The sequence below is a fragment of the Chiroxiphia lanceolata genome, chromosome 6 (assembly GCF_009829145.1).
Source record: "Chiroxiphia lanceolata isolate bChiLan1 chromosome 6, bChiLan1.pri, whole genome shotgun sequence".
NCBI classification, from domain to species: domain Eukaryota; kingdom Metazoa; phylum Chordata; class Aves; order Passeriformes; family Pipridae; genus Chiroxiphia; species Chiroxiphia lanceolata.
This window is the reverse complement of record NC_045642.1, coordinates 59,811,935-59,833,776: the sequence shown is the minus strand read 5'-3', so window position 1 is coordinate 59,833,776 and position 21,842 is coordinate 59,811,935. Positions and strand designations below refer to the sequence as shown.

Below are 21,842 nucleotides of genomic sequence, written 5' to 3'. Positions count from 1 at the left end.
CATCTGAGAAGCTTGCTGCGTAATTTAACCGAAAATCTAAGGATGAGCTTTCACAAGATGGCTGAGCCAAACTAATGGCTTACTGCTGCCTAAAGGGACAGCTGCTCTGTTCCTTCCCAGCCCTGCTCCTAGATTATCCAGTGTTGCTTTTTCCTTTACACAGACTCTGGCATCATCTTGGTCATTGAGATCATTTATGTGTTTAAAAAAAAAAAACAACCAACCAAACCAAACCAAAACCCCCTGAACCTGCCCCCCCCCCTAAAAGAAAACCTAATCAGTTTGCTTTCACTTCCCCATCACTATGAGGAAAGCAGAGTTCGAGCAGGAATTTGTGGCCAGCAGGTAGGGATCTAGGGAATGCCACTGTTCTGGAAACATTGAACTCTTTCATGGCTCAGTAATCGCAGGGAACAGCTATTCAGATGTATGCCAGTGAACAAGTCCTCTTTGAAACTGATTTCATACATGCTTATATTAGAGGCTTTTGTCAGAACCATGAATGATAGTGGAATATAAATTTTTCAAGTAAAACAGCTGAAAATACAAAAATAGGAAAAGTGCATTTCAACTAGTAGTAGTGCCCTTGTTTAAATTAGATGAAAGCAATGCAGATTTGACTCGAGACACAGAAAAATCCTAGCTGTATAGCTCTGGTTTTTTATCATCTTAACATTATTTGTGCCATTATTTAATAGCTTCCAGTAGGATTTCCGAACAAGGAAATATCTTAATAATCCTTTTCTTTCTTTTTTTTTTTTTTTCCCCCCCTTCCTTGCAGAACTGAAGGAAGGTCATCATGGGAGCATTTTTAGACAAGCCAAAGATGGAGAAGCATAATGCCCAGGGGCAGGGGAACGGGCTCCGTTACGGCCTGAGCAGCATGCAGGGCTGGCGCGTGGAAATGGAGGACGCACACACGGCTGTGATCGGTTTGCCAAACGGACTTGATGGATGGTCGTTTTTTGCTGTATATGATGGGCACGCTGGATCACAGGTTGCCAAGTACTGCTGTGAGCATTTATTAGATCACATCACGAGCAACCAGGATTTTAAAGGGCCAGATGGGCCACCATCTGTGGAAAGTGTAAAGAGCGGCATCAGAACAGGTTTTCTGCAAATTGATGAACACATGAGAGTCATCTCGGAGAAGAAACATGGCGCAGACAGAAGTGGGTCAACAGCTGTGGGTGTCATGATTTCCCCCCAACACACATACTTCATCAACTGTGGAGACTCGAGAGGGTTGCTTTGTCGAAACAGGAAGGTTCACTTCTTCACGCAGGATCACAAACCGAGCAATCCGCTGGAGAAGGAGCGCATACAGAATGCAGGTGGCTCCGTAATGATTCAGCGTGTGAACGGCTCCCTTGCCGTTTCAAGGGCACTTGGGGACTTTGATTACAAATGTGTCCATGGGAAAGGTCCTACAGAACAGCTGGTCTCACCCGAGCCTGAAGTCTATGAAATCGAGAGATCAGAAGAAGACGATCAGTTCATCATCCTGGCGTGCGACGGTATCTGGGATGTTATGGGAAATGAAGAGCTGTGTGACTTTGTAAGATCCAGACTTGAAGTCACTGATGACCTTGAGAAAGTTTGCAATGAGATAGTTGACACCTGCTTGTACAAGGTAGCCAGACTTGAGAGAAGCTGAGTTTACTGTGATTTGACTGTTAGAAGTTTATGAACAAGTTAAGAATAAGTTTTGATTCCAGTCTATAAGTGTCCAATGGTTGATGTTAACATGACTTTGACAGTAATGACCGTGTCTCCCACAGAAATTGTGATAGAGGGGGAATGAACACACAAGAGAAACAATATGTCTTTCTGGTGGTTTTGGTTGATTAGAGTTTATAATCATGTACAGATACATTGTGATTGATGGAAAACTGGGAGCTGATGGGAATTTATGGGCAACAATAACTGCCCTTTTCTGTTTTATAACATACTTTACAAAACCGTAGCTCTTAAGACTTAATCAGGCTAGAGATCATTTTTTCCACTCCTAATCTTCCCCTCCTTTCTTGGACATATAGTAGTAATATTACTGATATAATTACACCAAGATAAATGCAGAATGAATGAACCTTGACTTCATATTTTGCAGTTTAAAATTCCTGCTTAACTATGAAGACCTGTCTTCCTATGTTAGTGTTTATTTTGGTTTAATTACTGTATTTCTTATTCAGTGTTGTGTGATACAGCTCTGAAACAAGCTCAAGTGGAAGCTGGGACCTTTTGGTTTAAACAAATCTGTGTAATTTTGTCAGCAATAACTTTTACTTTGTATTTATAAGTTGCAGGGTGATGCAGTTACAGAAGAGGTTCCAAGCACTGAGTTTCATAGCTTGATACTTAATTTCCAAAGGAGCTAGAAGTCGTAATGTAAAAAACCAACATTTTTGATTCTAAAGAGACAAGACAGCATCTCTCTTTTGCCACATGGCTAACAGGGTCATTGTTTCCTGTTTGGAAGAATGTAATTGCTTTCCAACACTTTGGCATATTGATAATGCTTATGTTTTTGTTTGCAATTTTTGTTTGGTAATCCTGAAAACAAATTCCAGGAAAGGAACAGTGGCTTGTGGATGCTGTAAGCTTTGCAGGAACCAGCTGTCAGCACCTCCCCATACACCCAGATACTCTTGTTCTGAACACTGGCTTGTTCTTGATCTTGCTGACATCAGTGGATTTAGTTATCATTAAAAGTTAGGCATATGGATGCACGTTTTGTAGACCAGAGCACAGGGGTATTGAAAGTAAGCTGAACAATTACTTTGCATAAGCAGAATGTGGTTGTATTTTAACATATTCAAGTACTGGGGTTCTGTTTAGTTGGGTTTCAAATGTTTCCATTTCAAAGAATGTTTTTGTAGAGGCCTGGGCACCTCCCAACTGGTCTTCAAACAAATTCTCTCACTTGTAACTTTCCTTGTTTTAAAAGAAAGGGGGGGAGGAACCTAATAGCTGTGATTTTAGATGGAAACACTGTCTGAACTCAGCACTTTCCTGCCTAGTGCTTTTAAGCAGTAATGGTTCCGTTCACCCATCTAATATTCAGCTGTTTTCCCCAAACAATTGGATAGTATTTGAAACAAGATGGAACACAACTTTGTGATTACACATCACTCATGACTAATGTCAGTTTTTAGACCGTGGGCTGTCTGTAACTGGCTCCATGTAGTCTTCAGACCACAAAAGAGGAAAGAACAAAGTGACTTAACAGTTGTACCGAATGAACGGGCCTGGAATTCTGTCAGGGGAAATTAATGCTAAGGATAATATTCACCCACAGTAGTAAATGTTGGATTCTAATACCTTGTGATTTGTGAATTTCTGCGCGTAAAATGCTTTGATGTGTATTTAGCCTGGTGTGTGTGTATACATTTCTCAAATCATTTTTTCTTTTCCACCAGGGAAGTCGAGACAACATGAGTGTGATATTGATCTGTTTTCCGAATGCACCAAAGGTATCGCCAGAGGCGGTGAAAAGAGAGGCAGAGTTGGACAAGTACCTGGAAAGCAGAGTAGAAGGTGGATCATTTAAAAAAAAATAAGTAACTTTGTTTCTAAACAGATCCCTGGCCCCCCTTCCCCTTCCAACAGCTAAACCCTTAACACATACAGGCTTCTTAACAGACCTTCAAGTGCCATTGGCCATCCTGTGTACCTCTGAAAAAGGCACTCATATATGTCCTGAAAAAGCTCTGCTATGAAAGTGCAGCAGCCTATAACCCAGAAAACTATTCAGGATGGCAGAGAATGCATTCGTGCCCAGAATTCTTCCTGAGTCTGTTGACAGCACTAACTTCAGACCAGTGAATCCTGATTCCTGTTGCATGGAGTTAAATGAAATAATCAAAATATCTTGCAAAGTGTCTATGAAGATGGTAATTTGAGTGCCATTTTTCCGTATAATTAAATACAAATCAGTTAGCTGTAATATTTTATTACCAGTTATAGTAGCATTACAACTTGATTACTGTAATCTTTAAGCTAATATATTTACTTATTTGAAAGCTGATCTTTAAGCATTCATGACAAACGAGCTGGGAACTCATCTTACTCTGATAGTAACTTCAAAATTTTTCCTTTAATTTGTATTTCTGGAGTTCTATAAACTGAAACTGCAAGCCTTGGGCTTTTTGGATCACATAAAAATGATACTTGAAATCAATTTGATTTAAAGAATTTCTGGTTCAAACTGCATTTATAGTGCCTTTTGGTATTTAAAACCAACCACAGCTTGGAGTTTGTTTCTGAAACATAAGACATGCTGTATGCATTATTTGCATAGGTTAAGTCTATTTTTGAAGTGGACTCCTCTAGACCTATATGTTACAAGTCTAGTTTTGTGTGTGTACTCCCAAGAATCCTTAATAGCACACCGGGCACAATAGGCAGACTTCTTCACAACTGTGGTAGCAGTGATTAGTAAGTTAGAGGAGTATATTATGCACTTTTTCCCTCCTTAACTTGCGTGAAGATAACACAGTGCAGCCTCAGAAATCTCACAGAGAGCTTGCCTACATGGGAATTGTGGGTTCAGACAAATTAATGTGCAATTTTAAAGCACTTACAACCTGTGTAGGTGCTCCTTCAGAAAGTACCACGTTTTTCAAAGACCTCATTCACAAGGTCTTGGCAAACTGCATCTGTTCTGCCCCTGAACAAATGTCCAGGCAGACATTTCTGTGCTTTAATCTTAACACTTGCCTGAGAGGAGAAGTTGGTGCCCAGAGAGCGCTGGTGTGAATCTCCCTGGCAGCGTAGCAGGAATACGAGTGCACGGTCACGCTGCGTGAGGGAAGTGTCAGATGGCTTCGTGCCTTGCAAAGCAGGGAGCAGGTTTGCACCAGGCATTTGGAGAGCTTGCTGTGTGTGTGCCCACCCACAGATTTGGTGGAGAACAAGTGTGCTGTACATTCACACATTAATTTACAGCATGGCAACAGTCCTAATTTGGGCGAGCGTTGCCTTCTTATCTTAGATATTTTGTCTGAGTTCAGACAAACCCATGACCTAGAATATGGAAATATGTTCAAGTCAAGGCTGCATCTTCAGCTGGCCTCATTGTACCTCAGGAGTATTACAATGAGGAAAGCTGGCATTTTTTGTGCAGCTGCTTCATTTTACAAAGGAAGAGCCTAAACACTGGACCTGCATGTGGTTATGGTACACACAGTGAGTTTGGCTGCTGGTACTTTGCAGTTATACAAATAGAAAATTTCAGGAATGAGCAAAGTGTGATAATTGCATAGAGGCAGAAGGATTCTGTATGTAGTTATAAAGCACTTTAATACTAATTTAATGGAATGATGTCTGAACACCTTGAGGAAATATATTGTACTTGCCCTCAAGGATTTTGCTTCTTTTTGAGAGTTCTTCTCAATCTTTTGCCTATAGTTGCACAAAGATATTATTTAAATTAATAACTATGTAGTAAACACTATTCACCCCAGCAGCAATTTGTATCAGCTGTGTGCAGAGTTTGGCCTTTTACTTACTCATGAGGGAAGTTGAAAGGCTGAACTAAAGCAGAACTTCAAGAACAGGAATTGATTAATTTGGTTACATTTAACTTAATTCCTGTGCAGTTGAGTTGTTTCCGAAGTAAATGGATAATGCCTTATTGAGTAGTAAGGTAGGACTGCTACAGCATCTGAAACTTTATACACTACAGTGAATAATCTTGCTCTTATCTTAGGATACTATAAGAGTAGCAGCGCTCAACTTTAAAAGCCTAATTTTTGGCTGAAGCGACTAGAACATATAAGGAGTACTTTTAGAATGATCTTACTAATCTGTAACATCAATTTAAAGTTAAAATTAATTAAAATGGAAAGTTGGTCAAAATGCATATTATGTATTTCTATGCACTTCAGTACTCAGTGAAGTCCGACAAGTAATGGGAGTCGATGCTTACGAGTGTGCATCTTTTTTCTGGTTGCATTTCTATTCCCTCAGCCCAGAATATATCCTTATACTGTTAAAAAGTAGTGCAAGTTTTAAGACTGAATAGGGCTTAGTACTGATGGTCATCTTGATAAAGGAGAGACGATTCAGATTTTAGAAAACATAGGAAGTTTTCTACTCACCATGTCACTTAGCACTCTCCTTCGACTACTTCTGATGTGTTTGTGGTCCAGATTCATAGCTACAATAAATAATGGAAGAAGCAGCAAGTGTGGAGAAGCATCCTTGTGCCATTACTTGCAATAAATCAATGTTTCCCCTAAAATATCATGTGAACTTCATGGTAGAAGTAATCAGTCATTCCAAAATGTGTTGCTATTATTTGCACTAATATGTGTTATTGATGTGTTGACTCTAAAAAGAAACTTGTCTAAGCTTTTTTTCTGTTCTCTTTTTTTTTTTTTTTACATAAAACCATTCCGTAATAAATAATCCTTACAATATTTATACCTATATAGAGATAAATAATTTTAAGCTAGCTGTTACATGTTCCTTCCCTTATTTTCACAAAAACAAAGCTCTGGCTTTTTCTTAAACTTTGTGTGGAATTCCCATTTTTGAATCCTTTATTTTTAGGGTTTTAAGTACATTTTTCCAGTACTTCATGCCATGAAAATGTGTAGAAGGTTTAAAAGTAAATTAAAGATTGGGGGGAGGGTTGAAGGTGTACTGAAACAAGATAATTCCAATAAATTAAACACAGCTAGCAGACCGACTCCATTTGTTGTGTCTTCAGTGTTCATTCAGTCTGTATCTATAGTTTTATCAAAGTATAAATGTATTCATTTAGTGGAGACTGTATGTTAAATGTACTGCAGTTACAGGTTGTGAAACTGTGTAGCATAGGTCAACTATAAATTCCTTATTTTTGTACAGCAGAACTTTAGCACTAGCACAATGTAGCATATACTAGATGTTCAAAATTGCACAATAAAGGAACTTGGCAAACCAAATCTGAGATCTTGGCTTCTTATTCAGATTTAAGAGTCTTAGATTATTTATTTACTAAACATTAGATGGTAAAATGAATTTTTGGCTATAGATTTTGAGGAAATGGCAAATTTTTGAGGGGTCTCTGGTGTGCGGTGTCATCTGTTTAAAATGTAGGTTTTGAAGTAAACAGCTTAAACCTTTGTGCTGCGGAGTCTGTTGCTGGTTGAGGACTAGACAGTGTTTCCACTATACCTTGCAAATAATTTACACAGCCTGACTGCAAAATAGAGCTGATGCTTTTTATAAACACACACAGCCCTGAAAAACTATTACACGAACAAAAAGTAATTCACAACTGTTGGTTTTAATTTTTTTTTTAACTAAAAGGGACTGGATACATGTTGGTTTTAAAGGATTTCGATGTGCTTTATCTCACAGATTATAAAATGGAAACTTGGTATGTTCTTCTGGAATTATTTAGGGCAAAAACTGAATGCTAGACTATTTTTCAGAAACGGTACTGATGAATTCCAACTACTTTCAAACTGTATAAATGCTTTATTACATGAAAAATAGTGTACCTGTACATATGTGCATGTATAGATGTGCACATATGTACAAATTATTGTATGCATGTTGCAATATTCACTTGAAGATCAACAGCACCAGGTCTTAATAATTCATGTATTTTGCAATTTCTGAGAGGTCCTGTTTACAGAGAAACCAAGGAGATGCATTTCTTGCTTGTTGTTTAGGTTTCCCAAAATCCCTATTTAAAGAGCAGCTCTTCAGGGGTGGTGTGGTCTGAAATCTCTTCAATTCAAATAAAATTGTGTGCTTATGGCTTGAGGAAAAAAGAAATAAAGCAAACACCAAAAAAAAAAAAATCCAACCAAGCCTAAGAATAAAGTTAAAGAATTAATTTCTTGGCAGATGAGACTGTGGCTATAATACAGATTCTCTTCACCCAGAAGCTGGAGTGGATCAGCTTTTAAGTATCTGCTCAATATTTAAATATCCCCTGAGTTGAGGATGGAACTGTCAATTGGATGTGGTGTCCCTGGCTATTAATTTGTATGTCATAATTCTTAAAATTTGCATATTGCTGTGATGCACTGAGATGCAAGGATTGGCTGGTACACATACAGCCGCAGGGGTTATTTTTAATATGTCTGACGTTTTGTTTCTTGAAAATATTATGCTCTCTGTGATGGCAATAATATTTTATCTTGTGTTGCAGCCATAAAGCTCATGTTAATATCTGCCTCATGCCCTGGGCATTTTATTGGGGAGATATTACGTCTTCTATCTAGTGTATAGCAGGAAAGCCATTAAAGAATTTTTTTTTCCCCACTGTTACTAGGTAGCTGTGTATTTCCAAAAGCAGTGTGCATGTTAACAGCAGTGTATCATTGTCAAATCTGTTACAGGCTCTTTTCCTTTCGGAACCAAAAGTAACAATTACCGTGTTGAGTACGATCTGTCTTTTTTTTTTTTTTTTTTTTTTTTTTAAATGTTAAGCTGCCTTTTTATAAAACTGAGTGTTTCAATCTTTTAAAGTTAAATTTGGACTGCACTTACAAAAAAAGTACTTCTGATTCCCAGAGATCATAAAGAAGCAGGGTGAAGGAGTGCCAGACTTAGTCCACGTGATGCGTACGTTAGCAACTGAGAGCATCCCAAACCTCCCGCCCGGGGGGGAGTTGGCAAGCAAGTGAGTTCACATCAGTGTACATGTGGTTTTTGATTTAAATCCCAACTTAACTGCAAGGCCACTCTTAAAAGTGGGGGGGGGAGAGGTGGGAAAGGGAGGGAAGAAGGGTACAGGACAAAAGGTGATGATCTGTTCTCTAATTTTTATTACTCAGTTGTTCTGAGTGAAAAGAACAGGCATAAGAACGGAGTTAACTATGAATCACTGCGAAAATTAAATGTCAAACTGTAGTTTTGGGAAGCAATGAGGGTTTTTTAAGGGTGGCCTGACTGGTTTTTTTTTTGTAATTAACTGGGGTTTCTGGGGGGGGAGGTTACATTTGAACATGCAAAAATAATGCACTGAATTTAGTGATTGCTTGGATATGTACTTCTGCACTTTGACAAGAAGTGATATGCATAAGATGTTTTGTTTGGCAGCTTTCTTTCCTTGTCTGTAGCTAAAGCCATGTTGTAATCGCTTAAAAATTTGCTTTTGTTTTCTCTCTGCTTGTGACAAATCTGAAAACAAGATAGAAGTCTATAAAAAAAAAAGTGGGAAGTTAAATTTACAGCTTTCTCTTTGAAGAGTTCAGTGATGATGCTCTGTGGCTTCTCAAATGTTCAGTCTTTAAGGAAGCAATGTCTTTTAGCTCATTTGCACCCCAAACCAAGTGCTTTTTGGTTCAAAAGATTGTTCATGAGCCTGTGCTGCGTTAAAATGAATTGGGCACATTTGGTACAGAGTATTTTTAACCTTTCAGAGTGTGATTTTTGTATTGTTACACCAAAATGTGAAGACTTTAGGCATGCAATTGAATAAATGATAAATGAATAAATTGAATAATAAAATAACAGTAAGGATTACTTCTACAAAACAAAATTGTTCTTCTATGAACTGTTAGACTTGGAAGAGATGGCAATTTTATGTAAAATAGCATCTATTTGGGACATTTTGCTGTAGTCTTGAAGTATCAGTCAGTTACTCATGAAATACAGAATACAAATTGGTTTTTCTTCATCTCCTTTGGTTAGTGGTAGCATCGTGGTTGTGAAGAAATGCTGAAGTGACAGACTTAAGGGATTTTGTGTCTTAGTGATGCTGGTTTGAATAGGGACTGATAAAAATGTGGATTTAGTTGGATGTTAGTGTAACTTAAAGCACTGTTGCCAATTTGGAAGGACTATAATGCTTTTCAAGAAATCTACCTTTATTTGGAATCAAAGGTACCTGTTTCTTGAGAGATAAGGGAAACTTTCCAGTTCCTACATGCAACGTACTTTGTCTGTAATTGCTTCATTTTATTGCTTTAAATCCAGCCTCCTCTTCCTATAATCATTCACTACATTCACTGTGATGTTTATTCATGGTAGTTCCTGACTTTTCAGTATTATGGGATGATTCCAAAGCCTGTCATCTGCTTTTTTTTCTTCTCATGTACTCCTTTGTGATTGCTCTGCATGCATTCATCAGCAGCTTAAAGGTGGTTCTTTGAAGTTTGTTTTGTATCACAGTTTCAGTCTCCTACTACTTCGTCACACTTGGTTTTGCAGAAGGGGATCTGGAAGAAAGTTGCTTTTAAAGTCTAACCTATAATTCCTGTTTTTTACTCTTCTCTTTCCTTCCTGGCCTCCCTCCAAAGTTGTTTACTTATATACTGGGAAAGGCAAAGGCTTCCTCTTTCTTCAGCTTCACATTGGATTCTTTTTCTTTTTTTTTTTTTTTTTTAATTTACTACCAATTTTCAAGAAAACTTTTTCACTCTGTGTTACATAAATAAAAATCACGTTGCTCATTTACATGTGGATTGCACATTTTCTATTGATATTTATCCATCCATTTCTTATCAATTTTCTGTCAGTATTAGAAAAGCCAAGAAACCCAGAGACGAAGGTTAATTTCAAGCTATCTTAAATATACTAAGCATGATTTTTTTTTAAAGGGAGGAAACTGTCAAGATGATCGAAATAATTTTTTTAATATGTTTTGCCAGACAAAATTTGCCTCAGTCTGAAGATAGAATACACAAAGCTGCTTTTTTCAGTTTAATGTCTTTTTGGAGAAGAGTTGCTGGAGAGTGTTGGACCTATCATTGTAGAAGAGTATTCTGTGAATTTACAGCCTTTTAAAGTTTACATTTTAAATTAAAACTGTACTTAGGGAATTTGACTTTAGAGAAAAAGAAAGACACGACCTTAAAATCTTGTGGGGTTTGTTTTTTTGCTCTAGACGGAGTGTGATTGAAGCCGTTTATAACAGACTGAACCCCTACAGGAATGATGATGCTGTAAGTATCCTTTCTCTTACATTACCTTTACCCCCACCCCAGTAATTTTAGCTGCTTTGTAAAGAAACATTGCTAGTTTTTGTTAAAGACCTCTTCCACAGGGAAGGAATATCAATGTTGTGCTCTTGGGACTGTGTTTCGTGGTGGTTTTCTGCTGCCTTCTGCTGATCACAGTCTCAAAACTCCAGTGTGGTTGACTCATTTGTCCTTTGGAATTTCATTATTTCAGTCCTGCCTGGATTTCCAAACGCTGCCAAATGGTGGAAAGAGTCATGGGGCTTTTTCCCCTCTTTATGGGCAATGTTGTCCCCCAAATATCAAGAAGATAATGCCTCTACTTAAAGGTTAAACCGATGTGTAATTATCAGCTTTAAGAATATATTATTCACTAAGTGGACTGGGGGGGAAAACCCACAAACAGAATATGAACTGTGATCCTAATTGCAGCTTGATCACCAGAAACAACGTTCTGTCACCAGAAGTGCTGTATGTCATGAAGTAGTTAAACTGATCCTTTTACCCATCAGCAAAAATTGCTTAAATGTGACCTAAGTGAAATGCGTCCAGACAATAAAGAGTTGGGCATTCATTTATTTGTCTGTCCTTGTTCTATTTTTAGCATAAAAATTCCTAAATAGTGGCTGAAAGAGAATGCTTTGCCTTGAAAATACATTCTGTACAATGTTGCTGTCCTACAAATGTACAGTACACAAACGTTGTGATGATGTTCGTGACTTGGATACCGAAATTTGCATATGGAATAGTTGGCAAGCAGCTCGTGCATTTTTGCTCATACTGCTTTTATTCTTCATCCTGGCACATGAAACAACCATTTTAGTCTTTCATATAATTGTTCTCCTTTGCTACTTCTGGTCTTGAAGGAAAAACTGGAGGTGGTACTTTTGCAAAGGGTAATTTCAGTTTGTGTTGTTTTTACTACACCTCCATGCCAACTGTTCCCCTCTATGGTTTGTAATGGATTCTGTGTGCGAGTTTGAGTGAAGGGTGCAGAACTTCAGTGCTAGGAAATTATCATGTGTGGCATTGCTAGAGACTTAATTAGCCTCTTTTCTCTCCAAGGAGCAGTAAGGCAGTGCTTTAAAGACGAGTAATATTTCTACCTCCTGCAGTCTTAGTAATGACGGGGAAGTGTAGCTGTGGAAGCATCAGGATACACTGTTGTTAAAGCCCATGGTGGCCCTTAATTACTTAAGGAAAGGGGAGCAGGTAATGCTGAAACAACCAAACCAAAGGTGGCTGCACAGAAGCAGTTTGATGCCTGTGCTGCTGATTTAGCTGTTGATTTAGCTGTGGTCCCAGTTAGTTGTGGTTAACCTGTGTAACCCCCGAGGGGGCAGGGAGAGAAAGCTGAATATAGAGCAGTCTGAGCAAGGGAAAAGGAAACAGACGTGACAAAAAGGCAACTGGATTAAAAACCACCTAGTAAAATTAAACATTGGTTAAACCAGGGATTGGTTAAACATTTTCTAGGACTGTGGTAGTTACACAAAATCCACTCTTGCCCATGGGACTAAATGGACCAAATTTTAGAGACACTGGAACAGGTTGCCCAGGGAGGTGGTGGGTGCCCCAGCCCTGGCAGTGTTTAAAGCCAGGTTGGATAAGGCCTTGAGCAGTCTGGTCTAGTGGGAGGTGTCCCTGTCTGAGGCAATGTTGGTTGGGACTAGGTGATCTTTAAGATCCATTCCAACCCCTTAACATTCTGTGATTCTCCGATGACACTCAGGTGGCCATATGGTTATGATTTGGAGCATGACATGTTTCTACTTCCATTTTTTTTTTAGTTATATACATTTATTTTTTCCTCTTGTGGTTTTATTACTATCCAAAATTAGGGTTTTCTGCAGTTGTCCAAACTACACATCTGTAACCTTGAATCCTAAGTGCTGAAATAGCTCTGAGTTCTAGCAGGGCATCAGTTAAGTCTCTGTGTTCCTCTGCAGTGAGGGAGGGCTGAGAACACAAAAGATGACAATGGTGGTAACACATGTAATGAGGCACATCCTGCTCTTTTATCACACCTGTTTACTGAGTGTATCCATTTTGTATTACTTCTGACTACTCTGAAAATGCTTCTTAGTAATGTTCCTGCGATATTATTTTGAGGCTTGATAAAACACTTGGTCAGATTTTTAAATGTCTTGGTTCTAATGTTTCATTTATTAAGAATATATGGTTTTTAGATACTTCTTAAATGCTCTTTCTGAAAGGGGAGAGAAAAAAAGACTCATGAAATGATTTAAGTCTCCACCCTTTTCAGTCTGGATTATCCAGAAACTCCTGCAGCAATGGGCACTCCAGACTTTAAAGGGTTCCTTCTCTTTTCTTTAAGGATTCTGCCTCAACTGATGATATGTGGTAAAACTGCTCATCTAGCTGTGGAGTTCACGTTTCATCCTGCAAATGAAAGTGCAGCCCAACCTCAGTGACCCTTCTTAACATCCATCCTCAACCTTAATTAAAGAAGGGAATATGATGTGTTGGTGAGAGTGACTACAGCAGTACGACACCTAGCCCAGGAACTGATCATTTTTGTAAAGCAGACTTCTGTAAACGTGATTTCAAACCATAATTCATGTTGTAAATCAGACTCCAGCAATTTTATGTTGTATGATTTTGTTTTTGTAAAGTGCAATTGTCTTTGTACAAAATGCTCATATTTAATTATGAACCGCTTTAAATCACTATAAAGGTTAGAAGAAATGTTTTGGCTTGTGTGATGCAACAATATATATCCCTTTTAAATTCATGTTGTGGTTTTGGATTGCAAGGAGCAGCAGCCTAGCCAGCTAGGTGCTCAGGAGGTGCACAAAACTGTAAAGATAACTTTTTGGTTTATATGAAAACTGAACTCGTGGGCAAGTTACCAGAAATTACAGTGTGTGAATTTTGCTTGGCAATGGAAAAATAACTTAAAAGTAGTGCACATTCTTCAACAAACGGATATCATTTTCTTGGATGCACTCCTGCTCTCATGTCGGAGTCGAAGGGATTTGCGATTTTGAGTTCAGTGGGAGTTAAATCATGCCCTGTTAACAGTATCCTCTTCATGCAAATCTTGGGATCAGAATGCCTTGATTCTTCGCACCTCTTTTGCCATTAACCCTCACCTGAAACTGCTGATCACTGAGCACGAACAGGCAGCTTTCTACGTCCAGTAGGAGTCTGCAGCATTTTTACAGTCCTGATTGGCTGGGTCTGCTGCTGTTCCAAGTAAAATACTCTGAATTCCATTTTATCAATAAAGCTTGATTTAACAAACAAGACCTTTACCCATAAACGTGTAATTCCTTTTTTCCTGCCTTTGAAAATGTCAGTGCCATTGTAAATGATATTTTACTTGTGGAAGAATATTTTTATTAATTGGTAGCCCATTTTTAAAATGGGAAGGATTTTGATTATTGCCCAAGACATAGCCATATGCTAGAGGATGATGTGGGATTAATCCGTTACCCTATTTTTTACAAGTGTGGGTTTTTTCAGGCTTTTTGGTGGTGTTTTTTGTTGGGTTTTTTTTTTTTTTCTCCTCCCTACTGAAGATGTGCATTGGTTTGAATTTGCCTACTGTTTGATAAAAATACATTTGTCAAAGCCTGACAATCTTTAACATTTTATGGTGTGTGTTTTTAATTGACCCACTTACTTAGAATGAGAGACTAGTGGTTAAACAGTACTTGTGATTTGAGGTATAGCATGTTGACAATATTTAACTGTTCGTTGTTTAAAATTCTAATTTAAAATTTTATAAGATAATAAACTAATTTGATTTAAGCTTAGCTTTCTCCCATTGAGCATACGAAAATTAAGTTTTCAAGTCAGTCGTGTTTGCAAAACTGCTGTTTTGTGCACCTTGTATTGTCTTTTTGGTTGAGAATATTGTATTTAATATGTAGTTTACTCATTTAGTAGGCAGATTCCCCAAAAGGAAAATCAGTAAAACAAGTAGATTGTAACATTTACTGCAGTTAGACAGAATCAAAACTTGGTGTATAATTACTTTTTGATAGGAAAACGTAGTACAATGCATTTTGCTATATTTGTCTTTCCCTAACTTTGACATATACATATTTGTATATATAGCCTTAAAACTAATGCAGAGTTAGGGAACACTGAACAGTGAAAAAAGTAACTTATAGTGTCTTGGAACTAAGTATAGTATATACCAGCAAACTTTTCTTTTATCCCTCTTGTCTATGTGGGGTGCTTAAACGTAACTTCATTGTATTCAGTTTGTAATCTGTTCAAGCATGAATGAAGAAAACATAAGCACTATTTGTATTTATAAATTTATAGCAATTTTTGCTTAAAGAACCAGTTCCTTACCTACCTATGAATAAATGCTTAAAATGTCTAATTTTGTTGTAGAGTGCACAACTATAATAATGTTAAGTTATAGCTTCACAGGCACCTAATTAACAAGCATATTTAATAATACATGGCGTATTAGTGCGAAAAGCTAAACTTAATTTAGGACTAGGCAGAGGAAGTTCTGTCCTTTTTCATAGAGACTAAAGTTTAGTTTTGGAAACTGCAAAACCTTGAACTGGACTGTGGAACCTTTTGAGTTTTAAACTTGTACGAATCGGAAGCAAAACTGTGGTGTGAAAAGCCATACTTACTTCAAACCATAATCACTTAAACTGTCTCAGTGACAAAGGAGATATTTGAAGCCTCTTCTGGCGAGGTCTCCTAAAGGTTAGAGAGGAGATAATTCTGCTGTTGCTACAGGCGATGTGAGTAGGTTTGAGGGTAGTGGAAGAAAGCCCGTTTCAGGCCTTTCTCTCTCCCGCCTACATTCAGCATTTCGGTGAGGTCAGAGCACTGAATTATTATGTATGCATAAACACTGCCATTTTAGATACAGATTTTGATTACAGAATATACGAGTTGAGTATATAAAGCATCCTAGAGAAGAGGCAAGCTGTACTTTTCACTGCTCTGAAAAGAATAAAAAAAAAAAAAGGCACTTTTGCACCTTTGTGCATCTCCTTCTTGCACCAGAAACTTTTTTTTAAATGCTAAAAACATTAGCACCTCAGGGGCAAGGCAGCAATTTTTATTTTGAAGTACTGTGTGCTATTTATTTCCCTCTTGGAAAAAGATTCCTGTGTGATGGAAATGAAAATTGTGTGATGTTAAAAGATGTATTTTTAAATACATGTTCAAATAGGATGGTCCCAATTTGCTTGTTTTTAAAAGGAAATGACATTTGTAAAGCTACTTTGCTTCGTATGCCATGCAACTTTGTTTTCCTTCTACATTTGACAGCTTCACTGGCTTCAGTTTCTGTGAGTTTTGTTGTAGTCAGATTAAATGTTTCGCTGATCGTTCTGGGAGAATACCTGTACTGCTTTATAGACAACTGTTTCAAATAATTCTCACTAATTCAGCATTGACATATGTTCAAGACAGAGGCTTCTAAAATGTGTTTTAAACGAGTGTTGGATGAACTGAATGCCATGGCATTGATCAGGGTCCTAGATTTGCAAGGCTTTGTAAATCCCTTTTATCAGTAGAGCCCCTGGTGGGGCAGAAATCAGCAGGTCCCATCGAGTTATAGAGCCAGAGCCTTTCAGCTGGGCTTGCTCTCACCTGGCCCAGGAGCAGCACCACCAAGACCTTGAGGCACAGCCATCGTTCAATTAAACCTTGAGCAAAAATCAGAATTGTAGAAAATCCGTCTGCCTGTCATTGGGCTGCACTAATCCTTGGCTGTGTCGTACTAGCAAGGTGCCTGCTGAATACTGAGCAGCAGATGAGCAGTGGTAGCAGTTACCTTGAGAGGTTGTGCAGGTGCCAAAGCTGATCTTTTTAACATTTCCTTGTAATAAACTGACTTCAGTGTCCATTACTTTATTTATTGCGAAGCTGGTGCTGTCTCAACTCACTGTAGGTCTGAGCTATTTTGCTCAGTTCAAGAGTCGGAAACTTAACAAAATTAGGGAACAGTTTTCCCTTTACTTGATTCCCTGATAAGAGTCCCATCTTACTTTGATACATTGGGATAGGACGGACTTCCTATTGCATTCCATTTTTACTAATTTATGAACGAAGGATATGGTTTCACGATGAGGTGACGTCAAGACTAAACGTTGCTCCAAGTTTGTCCCTACTGCCTTTTTTTGTGCCAGTGCTTGCCCTTATGTGGGCATGGAGTTAGGACAAAGGAAAGCCCTGTCCTCTTCAGCTGGGTGAGCTGATAATCCAGCTGTGGGGTGCTGGTGCTAGGGCAAGATGGAGGGTGGGGAGGCAGGGCTGGGAGCAAGGAATGTTTGTACCACCCATCCTACTGCGGTGTGGAAAACCACACCCAGATAAATGATGGGCTGTGTAGGGAGTATCGAAGCCTTTGCAGATCTTTCCCTGCTCTGTACTTAGGAGAGACATTTTGCTTTGGTAAACGTTCTTTTTCTTAAAACTGGAATCATCAAACTTTGGTCTTAATGTCGACAAACCTTGTGTTTGTGTTCTCTAGGGGTGTGTGGCTCTGTCCTGTGGGAGAGACAGCACGGCTGCCACAATTAGGTTAATGATATGGTTGTTACAGGTTACCTTATTTCAATGTACATCAGGATTTCATCATGCTGAGATGTTCACCTTCATCTCTACCTGCACCTTCTTGAATTGCTTTTATGCACAAATGATTTGGTGTAGTTGAATTTCTTGATGTTTAAACTTGACCGTGTCTGAAAGGGGCAAACCTTTAGGAAAAGAGTGCCCTTTTCCTCATCCTTCAGCAAAGACAGTATTTAATACAAACCTGATGTACCTTGCATACGTTCAGAAACAGCAAAACTTTATTGCTACAGAGCTGTACCTGACATTCTTCTGTAGAAAATGAATTGTTACTCTGTGCCAAGCTTCACAAGACGTGAAAATGATGTCTCCTAGATAACGAGTGTGGCTCCTTGTTCCTACCACCACCCGTGTCTGAGGTGATCATACCTGAGCCTTTATAGACCAGCTCAGGGTGTAAACTCTCTATTTGGCTGGACAGGGTTTTTACCTCTTGAAGTGGTAAAAAGAGGCTCCAGACATGGATTTCTAGGATTCTGTAGTGCATAAAATGAATGTGATTCCTGCCACAAACTGTAAAAAGGAGCAAAATTTAGAAGTACCACTCTGAGGCTAAATAATTTTGACTGACCTGTCTGAAATAGTGATCAGAGAATCTAATCTTCTGGTGAGCTCTTTCTATGGAGTGTTTGCACAGTCTGCAGGTCTCTGCAGACCCAGGTGTGCCCATCTGAAACACTGTAGCCTTATTTTGCTTAATAACATTGCTTTATACATGAGGTAGCAGTCACCTGGGCCGTGGCAATTGTTTGCAGGAGTTCAGGAAGCTGTAGGAAAACTTGAAGCTCGTCTTTATTCTTATGGACCACTAAATGCATTCAAGTAGAAAAAAAAAATAGACGTGCTAAAAGTTGAGTTCACGTTGTCTCCCCCTGAAAACTTGCTTTCAGAAAAATGACAAATATTTCTACTATTTCCTTAATAAGTGAAAAAAGTGTCCTGAGCTTTAATCTCCTGATTGTTTCAGTTGTTGACCTATAATGACTTAGGCTTTATGTATATTCATTGCTTTATCTGTGTTTTTATTTGATATTCCTTTTGAGTAGCAGTAAACCAGATCTTTTTTTTCCCCCTCATGTAGACACTTCTTTGCTTCCAAGCTAAGGGAACAAGAGTGAAAATGATGTCCTAGGAAAGGGTTTTGGGAGAGGCTTGCTTTAAGTGCAACGACCACAAAACCCCTAACTTTTGCAACGACAGAAGTTGAGAAAGTGGGCTTAACTTTAAAAATGCCTTTTTCAGAATTAAGGAAATCATTCTGTTCTGAAAGTGTCAGAACTTCAGTGGAGGTGGGATGACAGATCAGATTTCTAGAGTATGTATTGGTTTATGCCTAGCGAGATTTTTACACTTAACTTGTACTGACTCCTGCCCAAATGCTTTTTAAAATATCACTAGGCATGTGCTTTGTATTTGGGGTTTTTTTTCCCTCCCCCAAAATAGGAAGAATAAACCCAATGGTCCTTACTGCTGTGTAAGCAGCCACTTATTTGCAGGGGTGGGTGCTGTGTTGGGTAGTGCTGTTTTCCTTCAGGAACACGACATCTGCACTTCCCAGTGTGCTCAAGAACACTGAGCCACAGCTGAAATCCCTTTTTGCTTCCATGGACTGTTGGCTCTGAAGAGCTGGCGGGAGCGTGGGGGTTTTACAACCAAAGTGGACAGGACTCTCCATGTGTATTGTGAGGAGGCCTCCAGAGTTGAGGAAGATGCCACTGTTGTATAGTTTTAGAAAAAACTTAAATTAAAATGAGGAAACGTGTTGGGTCATAAAACATTATGTACTTCTGTCAATTCCTATAGACTAAGGTCCAGAGTTTGGTTTCACCTGTGTAAGTGAATCCCACCCATTCTGAGCAGTGCAAATACTGGGTAGCCCATTTCATTGTTTGGGGATTTCAGACTGGAGGCACAGTGTTCCTGTTCACACTAAAATTAGACTGAAACAGTCTTGGGAAAATCAGGCACGAACTTAAATTTACATTCTACTGACATTGATGGAGCTTTGCTCTCAACACATAAAGTTTGTTGGAGCCTTAAGTGTCCCACTTCTCTTGGAATGAAAAACAAATGTAATCTTTATCCAGTTTAGGTTTTGAAAAAGCTTTTTGGAGCCAAAGGGAAGAAGATGGTGATGTTAAAGCAAAATGTTAGATTATTTGGAGGTAATTTTGATAAGTCTTTAAGCATCTAAGATTTTTTTTTTCCTTTTAAAACCTCAGAAGGGCACAGTTTAGGAGGTTTGATGAAACACTTTTAGCTGTAAATAAATAAAAGGATGAAACCCAAAATGGGTTACCTGGGATGGAAGAACAGTGAGACCCTAAAAATGTAGGAACAAATGTGCTGAATTTGCATAGCATTATTTCCATGTCCAGTGGTGAATCTACTGAAAGGTTGGAACTGGATGATCTTTAAGGTCCCTTCCAACCCGGACCATTCTATGAATCATTCTATGAAAGGATCTTTATCAGTGTTGACAGGGGAACCTTTTATCATTGCTGAGTGATGCCAGACTGACAAGTCTGCTGCAATTTGAAGTTTCCAGCCTCTTAAATTGGGAAGTGGGCATTACATACCAGATCCCCAGTACTTGAGAAGCTGCAGTACCTGTTACCCCACATTCTGTGGGTTAATGCCCTGCAGCCTTTGGGTGCTGGGAGTTGGGATTTCCCAGCCTGTTATTGCTGATGGTGTGATTTGCAGTGACCTTGGGTACCAAGAGTTAAGTTGTATTTAAGAACCGGATCTAACTCTTTGGTGCCAGGAATCAAGTTTTTGGAGTAAGTGCTGAATTATGCAAATGTTCTTGGCCAATGGCGCCGGGTAGTTCAGTGCTCAGAAAACTAAATTACTAGTGATGAAGAGTTGGTATGAGACAAAAGCCAAGGTTCTCCAGAGCCAGGGAGTGCTGGATGTCTGAAAAGTGTGACATTTGAGTTCCAGGACCTTCTTATTTTATAAATCTTTACAAGCAGAGATTTTGGTTTCTAGCATCTGTCTTGTTTCTAAGACCACGTACAAACATGCTGAATTAGAGAGTTTTCACCTGTCTTCTCACAGAATTGACTCCACATCGTATCATAAAGAGTCTTGTTTGTAGTGACATGCTGTGCCTGTCTTTTTAGAAAATTCATGACCTCTTTATATCTATTTTGTGGAAAGTGTAACTTTTTTCATTGATGACCTGTATAAATGTGTGTTACGAATGGAGAGATTTAAGCTTGAAAAGCATGTTTGCAGATTACACAGCTTCATTATGGAATTTATAAATTTAACAGAGTAATATACAAGAGCATAACTATTTTCCTTAAGTAGAATGTATAACAATATATAATAAATTATTCTCCACGTAGTTCACCCACTATTTACAGTTTTACACAATTCAAACTGTGTGTTTACAGATAAAGTTCAATAAATGTATATTTTGTACTATGTACAGATTCCTGGTCCCAAAGAAAATGTGTGAACTTAGTTTCTAACTTAACTTTTGAGATTGTACTTTTTTTTTTTTTCTTTTTTCTTTATTTTTTTTGGTTTGGAATCAGTTGAACAAACTGCGTTTCGCCTGTCGATGGTGGAGGCTTGCATTGGAGTAAACGGGAATTGGAAATATTTCTAATCTACAAAAGTGATTCCACTAAATAAAACAGGCAATTACATCGTGTGTGTGTATTTGAGTGCAATGCTACAAACCACTCCCACATTTATTGTCCCCGATTTACAAACTTACCAGGCCTCCTCCTGTTTTCTGGTTCAAGGGAGTTAGATTCAAACGGAATATCGAGGGCCTGTTTTGATCACTCTTAGTCACAATAATAAAACTCCCCGTTTTCACCTGTTTTTTCCCTTACATGTTGAAATTCCAACACAAAGCAGCGTGTGCTTGGCTTCAGCCCTGGCGTTCCCCACCTGGTCTGGGGTTTTCAAGAGAACTAGGGATTGATTAGGATGCCCAACTTCTGGAAAACCACGTCACACAGGAGCAAAATACATTTGTAACTTCCGCCCCGATTCAGATTCAGCACTATAAAATATAAGCTAGACCTTTGTAATGCAATTTCTAAGAATTTAAGGATTCTAAAGGCTAAAGTAAATATTTACACTGGTTTTAGCCTTTATGATTTGGAGAGAAGATGAGCCTTTATGAGCCAGTTGAGGCTCACAATTGTCTTCCACGGAAATCTTTATGGACAGCAGAGAGCTGAAAGGATTCTGGCATGGACTAAATAAATTAAACCTGGGCGGGGACCAGGAGGGGATTCTGTCACCTGTGACCTGAAGCAAACTTGTCTTTTAAAAGATCTTAAAGATTCAGGCCTATCCCTATCAGGATTAGAAATCAGAACTACT

The 21,842-nt window shown here is 38.5% G+C and overlaps 1 protein-coding gene across 3 annotated transcripts in view; it reads left to right on the top strand.

Moving 5' to 3' along the window:
• The window catches only part of PPM1A (protein phosphatase, Mg2+/Mn2+ dependent 1A), a 34,750-nt gene extending 13,594 nt beyond the window's left edge, over nt 1–21,156 (top strand). The window contains exons 2-6 of one of the 3 annotated variants that reach the window (XM_032690157.1): nt 782–1,633; nt 3,420–3,537; nt 8,518–8,626; nt 10,835–10,892; nt 13,246–21,156. In XM_032690157.1, the coding sequence (XP_032546048.1) occupies nt 800–1,633; nt 3,420–3,537; nt 8,518–8,626; nt 10,835–10,892; nt 13,246–13,275 (1,149 nt within the window). In that variant the 5' untranslated portion in view covers nt 782–799 and the 3' untranslated portion in view covers nt 13,276–21,156. Of the gene's footprint in view, nt 1–781; nt 1,634–3,419; nt 3,538–8,517; nt 8,627–10,834; nt 10,893–13,173 lie in introns of all 3 variants that reach the window. The other 2 variants (XM_032690156.1, XM_032690158.1) reach the window with 2 other exon arrangements.
• The last annotated feature ends 686 nt before the right edge of the window (nt 21,157–21,842 follow it).